Genomic DNA, 14,955 nt, shown 5'->3' with positions numbered 1-14,955 from the left:
CCCTATCGAACGCCTTCTCCGGAGGAGAATTTTCTGTCCGGTCGAGCGAGCCAGGTGAATCGTGTTAAGAGCTCGATAGGTCCCATCTCGTCCCTCCCTCCCCGTCATGAATCCCGACTGGTCAGGATGGATCAGAGAGCCCAGCACCCCCTGCAGCCTAGTGGCCAGCACTTTTGCGAAGATTTTCAAGTCGGAGTTCAAGAGGGAAATGGGCCTATAACTTTGGCAGAGCAGCGGATCTTTACCCTCCTTCGGCAAGACAGTGATTGTGGCCATCAGAGAGTGGGGGTGCAGGAGCTCCCCCAGCCGCAACGCGTTAAGGAGTTTCGTGAAAGGAACCCCCAACTGCCCCCAAAACGTGCGTTAGTAGCGGAGGGGGAGGCCATCCGGACCCGGAGCCTTCCCGGCCGCCATCGACCTCACCGCCGCCCACACCTCCTCCTCCCCAATCTCCTCCTCCCCAATCTCCTCCTCCAATGCTGCGGACTGGTCCGCCGTTAATTTACGACGCACGTGTTCCTCCAGGTAAGCGCGCATGAGAGGCATCCGACTAGCACCCTCCGCATCGACGGGAAGGTTGTATAGTGAACGATAGTATCGACAAAAGGAGTCGGCGATGTCAGAGGGTAAGCAGGACGTAAGGCCCTCGGGTGTTTTAATCCTACTAATGAACACGACAACGTGCTGTTTGGCACGCATGGCCCGGGCAAGTAGCCGACCGCTCTTATTACCGTGCTCATAAAAAAGGGAACGGGTACGAAGGAACGTCCGCTGAATATCCTGGTTAAGCAGCGAGGTTAAACGACGTCACAGGACGTTCAATTCCAGGTAGGTGTGTTCATCACAAGAGCGCTTGTGAAGCGTCTCCAGGGCGGCTATCCTCTGAGTGAGGTCTGCGATCTCACGGGTTTGAAGTTTCTTGCGGGCTGAAGCCTTACCAATAAATAGGCCTCTAACGGTGCATTTGTGAGCTTCCCACACCGCGGGCAAAGCCACCTCCGAGTCAACATGATCCCGGAAATATAACGCTAATGGGTCGGACACCTCCTGGACAAAGGCAGCTTCAGAAAGTAGGGAATCATTCAGACGCCAAGAGGTGACATTGGGCCGATAAAGGCAAGCCCGGAGACGCAGAGTCACCGGGGAGTGATCCGAAAGTGTAGACACCGCAATAGAGCATTGCTCAGCAAGGCCCAAGTGAAAGTATTCCATAAGGATAAGGTCTATCCTAGAATAAGTGCGATGCGGGGCGGAATAGCAGGTGTAGTCCCGCTCCCCCGAGTGGAACGCCCGCCAACAGTCAACCAGGCGATACTTCCCCAAGAGTGAGTTAAACTGTTTGATATGGGACGGAGGGGCACCAGCTGCACGTGAAGTAGAGTCAAAGCGAGGGTCAGGCGTCACATTAAAGTCCCCCCCCCCACCACCAGGATGCCCTCCTTAAAGGCCATGAGCTTACGGAGTATGTGCGACAGGGTAGAGCAATGTCTCTGGTTGGGCAGGTACACGGAAGCGAACGTGAATACTTGGTCCAGGATCTTGCCCTTGACAAATGTGTATCTACCATCAGGGTCAATCTGGGAAGCAGACAGGAGGAAGGAGTCCGGCGGGAAAAAAGGACCGCCGTCCCACGTGACTTAGAGCCAGAATAGTTACTGCAGTATACCTGCGGGTAGGCCGGGTGACGGAGGGAAGGAGCATTAGCCCCGCGAAGATGGGTCTCTTGTAGGAGAACCACAGAAGGGGCGGGTTTACGAAAGCTCCGGAAAACCCGAGACCTCTTCTCAGGAGAGTTAAGGCCTCTCACGTTGAGACTCAGAACCTCAAGGTTTGACTGGCGAAAGGCGGGGGCAGGGGAGGGCATGGGGAGAAGTCAGAGAAGGAAAGGAGAGAAAAGTCAAGGGGGGAAGCAGGGGGAAAAAGAGAGGAGGAGGGGAGAAGAGAAAGAAAGAGAGAGAAAGAGAAGAAAAAAAAAGGGGGGTAAGGTATAAGAGGGGAGGTAGGAAGGGAGCACAATAGGAGAAAGGAGGGAGCACAACACGAGAGGGGGAACACTGAACACAAAAACGTAAATAAGCGCTAGTAGCAACAGCAGGAATCAGTGAGAGCAAAGACGTTTCAGCCAATCTCTCAAAGTACGGGATACCGATCTGCGAGGGGTAAATGGAAGCTCTACTGCAAGTGGCAGCAAGGCAGAAAACGTGAAGTAAAAACTCCGCAGTACTTCGCAGCCATAGCTCACATAGACAGTGAAAGGAACCAGAACCATCCGGAAAAAAAAAAAAAAGCCCAAAACATATCATCGAACATTTGGACCAAACTCCCCAGAGGCGAAGCACATGTGGGAGTAGTACAGGTGTCGAAACGTAAGGAGCGAGACTAGCAGGGACCCTACAATGGGGACCAGGTGCGGACGAAGTCAGGCCCCCTTGGCGGTAGAGGGAAAAAAATAAATAAATAAATAAATTAATTAAAAAAAATAAACCTGATCAGGGAGCGATGCCGTACAGCATGCTCGGGTGGCCCACAAAACCCTCCAACTTAGCAACCAACCCGCAAATGTGTACAAATCATATTAGTTATAGGAACAACAGAGCAAATGAAGAAAACATCCACTGGTTATCAAATATAATCAGGTATATTCAGTAGCCACCCAGCGGAAGGCCAAGTGTAGTGCATTTATGTAGTGCAAGGCGTACATATATAGATAAAAAAAAATAAAATAATAATTTTAAAAAAAAGTAAATAAATAAATTAGTAAAATAAATAAATAAATACATAAATAAAAAATACAAATAAAAACCCACCATGACTAGAGAGTGCGACTGTACAGCGAGCCAGAGTACAAATAGGACCCCCAGCACTGCAACCAATTCGCAGACATGCATAAATCAAAAAGGCTATAGTAACAGCAGAGCAAATGGATAAGATGCACAGTGACATGTATCAAATGTAACCAGGCATATTCAGCGGCCGCCAGCATCTCCAAGTGGGCGAGAGAGGTCCCAGTAACACCGCTACAGTGAGCCGGCAGGGCAGATGCGTAGAATAGAAGAGGACGGCGCACGGGAGCAGCGGGAGGTTAAAAAAAAAAAAAAAAAAAGAAACGAACCCCGTGACTAGGGGCAATACCGCACTACATGCTAGGGTGGCCCATAAAACCCTCCAACTGAGCAACCAACCCACGAATGTGTACAAATCATATTAGTTATAGGAACAACAGAGCAAAGGAAGAAAACATCCACTGGTTATCAAATATAATCAGGTATATTCAGTAGCCACCCAGCGGAAGGTCAAGTGTAGTGCATTTATGTAGTGCAAGGCGTATATATATATATATATATATATATATATATATATATATATATATATATATAAACAAACAAAAAAAAAACAAAAACAAAACACAAAAAAAAACCAAAAAAAAAAACCACCATGACTAGAGAGTGTGACCGGAAAGCGAGCCAGAGTACACATAGGACCCCCAGCACTGCAACCAATACGCAGACATGCATAAATCAAAAAGGTGACAAGTAACAGCAGAGCAAATGAATAAGACGCACAGTTACAAGTATCAAATATAATCCGGCATATTCAGCGGCCGCACAGCATCTCCATGTGGGCGAGAGAGATCCCAGTAACACTGCTACAGTGAGCCGGCAGGGCAGATGCATAGAAGAGGACGGCGCACGGGAGCAGCGGAAGGTAAAAATGTATAACAGATGTGTAGTACATGGTGCAGGAAAAAAAAAACAAAAAAACACTCACACCCCCAAGGGAATTGCATAGAGACGAGTATGAACAGGAACGTCACAGTTTACTCACTCCTCAGGCGCCGTGGGATAACGTCTCCCATCATCCGTGTCTCCTCCCCGTCTCGGCCTGGATCGCCTCCGAGCCGGAACATCACGAGAAGCAGGAACTGAGGAAAACCCCGCAAGGGCCCAGTCGTCAACGTGTGGAGTAGGTATTCCTAATGCGAGGGTCACCTCCGCTACATCACGGTGTGTCTTCACGTGGAAAGTGGAGCCTTCATGTAGAATAGAGAGCTGGAAGAGGAATCCCCAGCGGTATTGAATGCCCCGGTCCCGGAGCAAAGACGTAAGCGGCCGCAGCAGTCGTCGGTTGCGCAAAGTGATTGCGGAGAGATCCTGGAACAGCGCCAATTGTTGGCCTTCGAATGTAAGTGAGCGCAAATTACGCGCCGTATTCATGACTTCTTCTTTCACATTAAAGTCTTCAAAACAACAAATTACGTCTCTGGGTGGATCTGTGGGCCTACTGCGGGGCCGCAACGCGCGATGCGCTCTATCCAGGCGTATGGGAGAGTCCAGGTTGCGGCCCAACACCGTGTTAAAGAGCCGTTGCAGCAGGACCCGGAGGTCTTCAGGACCGTCAGATTCACGCAGGCCCCGCACCCGCACGTTGTTGCGCCTACCTCTGTTTTCGAGGTCCTCTACCGATCGCCGCAGTTCTGTCGCCAGGCCGGTCAGATGAGAGGTTGTCCGCTGCAGTTCCAACACCTGTTGCGCGGTACGAGTATGTGAATCCTCGAGGTGAGTAGTTCGCCGCTCCACGCCAGCCATATCCGCGCGGAGGGCCGCAACCTCTTCATGTAAGGTGCGCTTGACCTCCGCGATCAGGTTGCTGAAATCGGCCTTAGTAGGGAGGGACAGGAACAACTCCTGCAAGGCCTCAGCCGATGGGGACGCTCCGGCGGGTGGCGGGGAACGCGAAGTCTCCTCAGACAACGTGGTACTGGCCGGTGAGGACGCCATGTGGGGTGACGGGGGCTGCGTGTCTAAGACCGCAGGAGTCTGGAAATAGTTGCGGAGCGAGAGCTCCGACGAGCTCGGTCGCGGCTCAGGTGGTTCCTGGCGCTGGGAAGAACGTGTGGGTTTGCCCATGTTGTGCCGTATCGCCGGATGGGTGCAGATTGTAGTGAGCAGGCTGCGGAGCTAAGGGTTCAAGCAGCCATCTTCCAGCTAGGCAAGCCACGTCCCCCCCTATATTTTTTTAAATGTTCCCTCTGAATCCTCACAAAATTAGGTAAAGTGATGGAATTTATCAATTCAGGTGTCCTGATTTCAGAAATACATAATTTATATAGATTTTCCATACTTTCCCAGCACCAGGGAACATACTATAAGGTGTACATTTTGTTATACTAGTTAGATGTTATGCTAGGGCAATTGGATGTAAGGTTTTTTAATTTTTATTTTTTTTATCATCTTTTTTTATTTTATTTTATTTTTTTGTATTTTTTATATATATATATATTTTTTTTTTATTTTTTATTTTTTTTAATGATTAGAGGTTTTCTTAGGGACTAATGCCAGTGATGTCACAATCTATTTATATTATTATTTAATGATTTTTTATTATTATTTTTTAAATGAATAACCGTTTTTTTTTCTCCTCTGTTTCAGGACGGGAGGGGGTTGAGAGACATGGTTTCTCACTCCCCTCCCCGCGATCCCCCTGCACCGATCACACTGTGATCTCTATGCAGGTCCTCACAGACGTGCATAGAGATCGCAGTGTCTGTGCCTCATCGGAGGACAGGATAACCCCTGCAGGGGATATACTGTCATCCGATGAACTACCGGGTTACATCAGCAGTGACGCAACCTGGAAGGGAATGCCCGATCGTGCATTTTAAACTGCCCGATAACGCGATCGGGCAGTTTAAAATGTAACAGCTTTCCGGCTTTCATGCCGGAAGCTGTTACATCAGATCAGACAGCAGAAAGCCGGGGATGCCGGCTTCTGCTGTCAGGGGGGAGTCCAGGCTGTCAAACGACGGCCTGATCTCCCGAGCAGCGGCAGGGATGTGTCCCTGGCGCTGCAAGAAGGGCTGGACGTACCGGTACGTCCATAGGGAATTCTTGGAAAGCGTTTTTCGGACGTACCGGTACGTCCATAGGGGATTGAAGGTGTTAAGGGATTAAAAATATTTTTTGTTGCAAATGGAACAACAAGGTCTGTATATGTTAAGAACATTTCATTATACATGAGAACAGGTAACCCCCTCCCTTTCCCTCAAATGCAACAAAATAAATGAAGAAACCATCAACTCAAAAAAACAAAAGATCTCCTCTAATCCTCCTACGTGAATTGAACTGAGAGAGCTATCACAATCATACGAATCAGATTTTTGTCTTAGCACCAATTGCAAATGAAAGAGTTAACAACAGATCCATAGACACAAAAAATGTTGAAGGAAAACAGTTACTTACCTATTACCGTGAAGTTTTCTACAGGAGCTGCAGTGCCTAACAGGGTTCCATGCATGTTTATCAGTGGGGGAGGTAACTTCTGCTCCTTCTTTTTTTACATTAGGAATGTTATCAGGAATAAACAATGGAGGTTCATCAACAGAAACACTTTTGCTGCTTCTTCTTTGACGTGGTGGAATTGACTTTTTCAATTTATTTTTTTCATCCATTTGATCAAATGTTTCTTTATGTTCCCCGGTTTCTTTTCCTTGAACGTTCACCTTTGATGATACTGGGGGTGGAACTTTCACGGCTGATTTTTCACTGGTATAAGAGGAACTCCTTGCACGCGAATGTGCATGAGTCTCCTTTAAACTTCCTTGATAATCATTTGAAATATCTTCCAGTTTGTTCACTTGTGCACTAGAATGTGAATGAATTTCTTTAGCTACTATATGTCTTTTCCTTTTTAAAGCTTTATTCGCTGAAGGAACATTATCATCCCTTATATTATCTAGTGTTTTTTTCTTTACTGTGACAATTTTTTGTGTTTCCTGCAGACTTGTATCCACATTCAAGGGGATTGACTCCATGGAATTAATAAGAGATTTTTTCCTAGTTTGTTTGGTTTTGGAATTTGAGCTGCCCTGTACTGTACCAACTGGGTCTTTGTGAGTGTTAGCTGTTGTTGGCTTTAGATGGGATTTAGCTGAATTGAATATTGGGTTTTTTGAACCTCTCCTACTGCGATTTGGTCTGCTGCAAACCTCATCACCCTGCATTATTTCCAATTCTAGCTTCTCACTCGTTTTCTCACTTTCCATTGATTCTTGGAGTGTTTGAACAGTACATTCTTCAACATCAGGATTTACACCTGAACTACTTTCAAGCTCAGAACTCTCCAAGTTATTTCCTCTGTTAATCTTACATTGAACCGTATCACCATCTGCATTTTCTCCTGAGCACTCACTTTTAATTTCTGAGCGCACAACTTTATTAACACCAAGATTACACTCAACAACCCCAGACAGGAGAGCAAGCTCTTTGTGAACTTTATCATAAATTACATCAGCTTTTTTTTCACAATGATAAATCTCCTGATCAATTTTGCCTTCTATCGCATTTTTCTGTTCTACATCTGAAGAGGAATTTTGTGGTTGTAAATTAATATCATTCCTAGTCACATCTAGAATGTTACCACTAATCTGACTTGGTGAAATATGTGGATCCCCTTGCGAAGTTTCAGACCGGTCAACCTTTCCCTGCAAGACACAAAGTGTGTTGGATGAAATGTCACCAGAACCTTTGTCTGTTCCCGGATTTTGAGTATTCTCTTCATCTGTGATACTTTTTTCCTTTAGTTCTTTATTTGCTATTCTTGTTGATCTCCTGGAATGCAAAGGTGATGTGTTTGTTTTCTCCAAATTACTTGTTTTCTTGCTTCTTTTTTCTACATTTTCTGGGTGCAGGGCATCCTGATCAACCCTTGCCTGTTCAACTGGTATAACCTTCCTAGAGGGCCTAGACTTTGTGGGACTAGACACTTGCACAGGACTGGAATGCTTTTCTGGTCTAAGACTTCTTGAAGATTCTGTGGGGGGGAAAAAAAATTATAATTTTATAGTGTAATGGAAGACTGAATATATAAGATATTAAAGCGCTTAAATAATTTCACATACCAAGAAAATACTACAATAAAAAAAGGATGTGGGACTTACATTATACTACATTAAAAATGAAAAATACATACATTTAACTTATGTTGAAAAGTGAACTCATCCCAACTTTTACGTCCATTTAACTAGCTTTTAAAAATGCTGACAATCTCTGTATAGTTATCTTTACACCCCAGAGGAATCATGAAAACATGCACAGTACTGTTGTGCATGGCTGGAAAATGGATAAGCATAGCCATGCAGGAGTATAAAGATGTATGCCATTTTGCGTCCGCTAGGCTTAAAGTGCCAAGCCAGTTTACTTATCCCCAATCTGGTCCTGGAACCTTTGTACGTTACTACTGAAAAAGTATTTTGCCTACAGGGTCATGATCTATCAAGAAATGCTAAATTATTACCTGGGAATTTCTTTGTGTATCCCCCATCAGCACTGACATATGAGATGTAGCTCCTCCTCAAGGTAGGGCAGAAAAAAATAACGTTAGCCCCTTCCAATTGCCACGCCACCTCTGATAATAAAGCCAAAGAAGTATGCAAAAAATAGTGCCTCGTGGGGGGGGGGGGGGGCGACAAGGAAAAGAAACTCCCAGGTAAGAATTTACTGTTCCCCTTGTGATCCCTGGGATACAAAACAAAACAAAAAAAAAAAAAAAAAACTCACAAAAGGTGGGAGAATTATCAATGTATAGCAGACTGCAACCCTCATCTGCTAAATAGCAACTCTTTAGAAAAAGAGATATCAATGACAAAAGGTATTGAGAGGACCAAACTGCTCTGCATATCTGGTCTGGAACATCCACTAGCCCATAAAGTTGCTACAGACCACGTAGAATGGGGTTTAAGCCCCTTGGGAGGTAAAGAACCGTCAGCAGCATGTGTTTCCTGGATAGTCTGCACTATCCAACCTTCAGTCCCTTCAAGCTTTTTGCGAAGTAAACAAAGTTGCTAGATCTGCAAAACTGAGCAGTCCATTCCAGATAACTCAGCAGGGATCTCCTATCATTGAAATAACGCAGCTGCATTTCAATTGCATTCTTAGGTGTTGAACAAAAGTATTGTAAAATGATCTCTTTAGAGGTATGAAAAGAAGAAATTCTGGGGATAAATGCAGCACCACACGATCCGCCAAGATCTTTAAGAACAGAGGACGAGAACACAGGGCTTGAAGCTCATAAGCTCATAAGGTGTTTAAAAATCAACCTCAAATCCCAAGAAGGCACATGGGTCAGAGATCTAGGCCTATCTCTGGTTAATGCTGACATGAATCAACAGACCAGAAGGTGAGCAGCTAAATCTAAGTCCTGAAATAAACTCAGGGATGCAATATGTCCTTAAATAGCCTTAAATAGGCCCATGGAGAAGCCAAAATGAAGAAAATCCAGAGCTTAGGGAACTGATAAAACACCATTAAAAAAAAAATATATATATATATAAAAAAAATCTTCCAAGGTGGCATACCTCTTCGTGCTCTTCAAAATGTCTACAACTCTGAAGGAAAGTTTATGTCTAAGCAGAAGAGCCCTTTCAATCACCAGGTGATCAGCTGAAGTAGTGCTGGAGATGGACGGTAAACGGGGCCCTGCGAAAGTAGTTCTGGATGGCATGGAAAGGTGAACATTTGGACCAGATCTGCATACCAAACTCGACATGGTCCTTCTGGGCTATTGATATTGACATCACCCTGGCCCGTTTTCAACTTTCTGATCACTCTGGACAGGACCAAGTTTGAGAGAGAACATCCAGAGCCAGGAGAGTTCCTTCCAAAGAAAAGGTGAAAGACTACGGTATTCTTGTTTGCCACTGAAGCCATCCATCAAAAAAAGCAATCTCTTGAAAGACTGCTGGATAAAGAGTCCGTTCTCCTAGATGAATCTCCTCATATGTTAATATACATCATAACATTATGACCACTGACAGGTGAAGCGAATAACACTGATAATCTTGTTATCAGTGGTTAGGCTGTATTAGGCAAGTGTACATTTCATCCTCAAAGTTGATGTGTTAGAACCAGGAAAAATGGGCAAGTGTAAGGATCTGAGCGACTTTGACAAGGGCCAAATTTAGATGACTGGGTCAGCTCTTGTTGGGTGTTTCCTGGTCTGAAGTGGTTAGTACCTATCAAAAGTGGTCAAAGGAAGGAAAAGTGGTGAACCAGCGACAGGGTCACGGGCAGCCAAGGCTTACTGATGCAAGTGGGGGTGAAGGCTGGCCTGTGTGGTCAAATCCAATAGATTGAGCTGACAAATTTAATGCTGGTTCTGATAGAACACACAGTGCATCACAGTATGGGGCTGCGTAGCGGCATTCAAGTCAGGGTGCTCATGCTGACCCACTGCCGAAAGTGCCTGGAATAGGTATGCGAGCATAAGAACTGGAACAAGCAATGGAAGAAGCTGGCCTGGTCTGATGGATCCCGTTTTCTTTAACATCACGTGGATGCACAGGTGTGAGTGTGTCGCTTATCTGGAGAACACATGGCACCAGGATGAACTATGGGATGAAGGCGAGCCGGCAAGGCAGTGTGATGTTTTTGTCCTGCTGGTAAACCTTGGGTCCTGCCATTTATGAGGATGTTAATTTGACACATACCAAAGTAAGCATTTTTGCAGGCCATGTACACCCATTTATTGACATGGTATTACCTGATGGCTTTGGCCTCTTTCAGCAGGATAATGCATCCTGCCACAAAGCAAAAATAGTTCAACAACGGTTTGAGGAACATGGCTTGGGCTCCAAATTCTCTAGATCTCAATCCAATCGAGCATCTGTGGGATATGCTGGACAAACAAATCCATTGAGGCCCCACCCCCGAATTTACAGGACTTAAAGGATCTGCTGCTTAAAACATCTTGGTGCCAAATACCACAACACACCTTCAGAGGTCTAGTGGAGTCCCTCCCTCCTCCAAACTTACCGGTGCTTCTGAGTCCCCGGTGCGTAGTCTGGGCAGCGCGTAGAGCTCTACGCGATTCGCGTAGACACCTTCCGTTGCAGCCGGGAGGAGGTGAGGTTAGCAGCGGGGGTTGTCTGCGTCCATCGCGCAGACCTTTCCCGGCTGTCAGAGATCACGGGGAACTCTAAGCACCGGGCAGATTGTAGAGCTCTACGCGAATCGAGTAGAGCTCTACACGCTGCCCGGACTAAGCACTGCGGACTCAGAAGTACCAGTAAGGTGGGGGGGGGCGGACAGGAGGATCGGTGAGGGGGATCTGGATCTTAGTCTCATAGTCAGACCTAGTTAAGGTCTGATTATAAAACGACCCCAAAGTCAAAGTGCAATTTAATTTTATTTTTTTTAAATCAATTTTAATGAATCCCGATTCAAACATACTAACAAGCACTATACATTGATGCACTGATCTGGTACTACAGTATACACATACACTACTCCCCCTCGCACCTCGAGGATACCTCCCGCACCACTGCCTTTTACCTCAAGGTCAAGTAATGTATGTAATGGACCCAGATTCCCAATGACAGCACTGGCCAGTGCTACAAACTCCCAAGAGCGCCAGGAAGTGATTTCTAGTCGCCATGGCTACCTGGCTCCCAAGGTTTGTCGAGCCTTGATATAAGGGACGTAGGTATTTGTATTCTTGTTAGGTATTTACCCACTGAATAATTACCCCACGATAAAATCAGACACATGGGGGGAAAAGGGGAGGATAGCTAACTGGGTAATATCAGGATGGCCTTATAATGTATATAGATATACTGTAGGGCTGCAACTAACGATTATTTTCATAATCGATTAGTTGGCCGATTATTTTTTTCGATTAATTGGATAAAAAATTTACATTTTTCATTTATTTAAAATAATTTAATAAAGTAACATAGGATGTTAAAAACAAACGGCAGAATAAATTTTTTTTTATAAAAATGCATTTCTTGTTTTTATTTCCCAACCTGCCCCCCAGTTATGCACATTTGAGCCCAGGCTTGCCAAACTGCCTCCCAGACATGCCACACTGCCTCCCAGAGATGCCACTCCACCCTCCCCACATATGCCGTATATACCCTATTTGCCTTATACTCCCAGATATGTCACTCTGTCCTCCCAAGGTATGCCATGTAACCCCCCCCCCCCGATATGCCATAGTCCACTCATAGATTTGCAGACTCGTTCACAGACACAATACTTTTATAAATAAATACAGGGTTAATCTTCACTGGATTTAGATTACCCTCAGTTTGCTCCCCTTTACCTCTAACTGCACCTTAAGTTAACCTTATTAAATTAATTAAATTAACCCTCAGTCCTCAGCATTAAATTAACCCTGAAGAGAAGACCCCACTAACCATAACTGCCCCTAAATTAATCCTGAAGACCGCATCAACCACAACTGCCCCTAAATTAACCCTGAAGACCCCATCAACCACAACTGTCCCTAAATTAACCCTGAAGACCCCATCAACCACAACTGCCCCTAAAATAACCCTGAAGACCCCATCAACCACAACTGCCCCTAAATTAACCCTAAACACCCCATTAACTAGAACTGCCCCTAAATTAACACTAAACACCCCACTAACTATAACTGCCCCTAAATTAACCCTAAACACCCCATTAACTATAACTGCCCCTAACTTTCAGCAGCCCAAATATTAATTTTATACTCAGATGAGGTCTTGAGCCATGTGGATGCTATAGGAAATGGGTGGGGCCCCTTTCTCCATGTCCCTCCTTGCCGATTGACCCCGTCCCTTTCTTTCTCCCTGTCCCTCCTTGCAGCCAATCGGCAGTGAATGCAGGGAAGGACTGGAAGAAGGAAATGGGCGGGCCAATCGGCAGTGACTGGAAGGAGGAAATGGGCGGGCCAATCGGCAGTGACTGCAGGGAGGGACTGGTAAGTAGGAACTACTGCTGTGAGTCACACTGAAACGGATTATAAAACGAGGGGTATTTTTCAGAACGTTTGCTCGATTCAACTAATGGATAATGAAATTAGTTGGCAACAATTTTCATTATCGATTAGTTGTTGCAGCCTTAATAGAATGGAGCCTCAATTCCATTCTAATGCAAATAAGCGGTAAAGTATGCCTACAAAAAAATCATGAAAATATCTCATGTTTATTGTAGTGATGGTTAGCAACAAACAAGAAAAAAATATTGTGAAGTTAGTGTAAAAACAATATTGTTCTAGTATTGTTTCCCAACATTAAGCATTGGTTGCTTAAGCTTACCCTGCTGTATCAAGCGTGAAGAGTTTCTTAACATCACTGAAGGTTCATCCAGACCACTAGTATCCTTGTTTGTTAAAATAAGGTCATCTTCATCATTAGGATCAGCTTCTTTTACATCTGTCACATCCATTATATCATCAAGACCAACACCTCATTAGGAAATAAAAATTTAGATACAAAATATTTAAACCATAACAAAATCACTTAATGGAATATAAATTAAAAAAAAAAATCACAGTAACTTTGTTTCCAAATTACCCCATGGGCTTTAATAACATATTTTTTTGTTTGAATTAAGGCATCTCAAAAATAAGGGAAACGCAAACACACACAAATACATACAGTTGCAGGGGAAAAGCATGTCACAAGAAGTTCCACCATTTTGTCCGAAGCTCACACAGTGATGTCTTCGACAAAGCGGTGGAGCTTCCAGTGACATCCTCTACCCTGATCCTCCAATCAGGTGGAGGTTTGGTTGGAGGTCATCTTCGTGGAGATGCAGAAAAAAAAAACTGCGAGGCACATAAGCAGAGCTGCGAAGGCACAATGAAAGAGCGTGTGAAACATTTCATGGGGGGGGGGCAGAGATTTCGGATATTCATAAGAATTGACAAAATCTGCAGATTTCATTAAAATTGAATTTAAATGAACCCAAATGCACAAGTCTAATAATTGCCAAGCCATTCTCTTTTGTTGTTGCAGATACCATCAATATTATAATTTTGCCTTTGGATCTCTATATCCTGAGTGCATTTTTTTATATTTATCAACACTGAACCGAAGCTGCCACACTCTCAATATGGTAGCAGTTGGCTAGCCCATGACCTACAACAATAGTGTATACTGTTCTGCAATATGAATGTTGCAGTTTTCATAGCATTAATGAGTTACTTATTGATTTGATCTAATCCTGACACCGAAAATGTAAATGTATTTCTTAATCTTAAAGAAGTGCTCTACAAACTACACGTACACCCAAACTAATAAAAACAAGGAAGTCTTCATTGGCCCCATTTCTCAAGAGATCTGTGAAGCAAACTATGCTTGTTTTACAGCATCTGAGTACGGGATAATAACTTATAGTTTAAAATCCCTTTAAAAGTAGACTTGCAAAGGAACCTGTAATAGGTTTCTGTTTTTGTTATGGTTAGAGGAATTTGTCTTTTTTTTTTTTACTAATGGATATTTCAATATACAGATACATAATGCCTAACAAATGCAACACCCGTTAAGTATTATCTGATCTTATGCACAAGAGTAATACTATGCTGATGAAAAGACCATTAATAGGTTCACTTCTTCAAAGAGTATACCTGTGGAGGAGGATATTTGGAAATTAGGATCTGTGCTATCCAAAACTGGTAAACAGAATTGGGTGCTTGCTGATCCTAGCATAGGATCCTTGTCACTGAGCATGTTCTTCAGTGAATCCTCTATGACATCCTGACTTGCGACAAATTCTTCACAACATTCACTTTCTAGGTTGGATCCTAGAAAAAGGGCATCATCTAAGTGTTCAGTGGGGATTAAATGGTTGAATGTGTCAACTATATCCATGAAGACTTCTGTATATCTTTCAGTCCTAGAATAAAAAGAAAAATGTAGGATCACATTAAATAGGTTATATAAAACAGAATTAAAAATGTATAAAAAAAAATAGCTATTTTATATACTGCTTAAAATAAAATAGTTGTAAATATTACAAATATTTACAGCTAGCTAACTTTAGTACAATTAAGATCCATTAAGGTTTCATTGGCACCTCATGTGTTTAAACAGGTTTAGAAAGCAAAGATAACTTTCTTCTCTCAAACAGTGTTTCTGTAATGTCTCGATATTGACCAGATGTCAAACCCCCCCCTCCATTGAAAAAAATG

General features: G+C 44.0%; 1 protein-coding gene across 1 annotated transcript in view; it reads right to left on the bottom strand.

The window, feature by feature from the left end:
- The window catches only part of LOC149302371 (PHD finger protein 3-like), a 39,051-nt gene extending 24,416 nt beyond the window's left edge, over positions 1 to 14,635 (bottom strand). The window contains exons 1-3 of the mRNA XM_089482444.1: positions 14,392 to 14,635; positions 13,079 to 13,228; positions 6,240 to 7,809 (exon numbers count right to left, since the gene is read on the bottom strand). Of these exons, the coding sequence (XP_089338570.1) occupies positions 6,240 to 7,809; positions 13,079 to 13,228; positions 14,392 to 14,635 (1,964 nt within the window). The remainder of the gene's footprint in view (positions 1 to 6,239; positions 7,810 to 13,078; positions 13,229 to 14,391) is intronic.
- Positions 14,636 to 14,955: the final 320 nt, after the last annotated feature.

Source organism: Sceloporus occidentalis, unplaced genomic scaffold (genome assembly GCF_023333645.1).
Source record: "Sceloporus occidentalis isolate IW3139 unplaced genomic scaffold, rSceOcc1.0.p SCAF_19, whole genome shotgun sequence".
NCBI lineage: Eukaryota > Metazoa > Chordata > Lepidosauria > Squamata > Phrynosomatidae > Sceloporus > Sceloporus occidentalis.
This window is presented reverse-complemented; position numbering and strand designations above follow the sequence as displayed.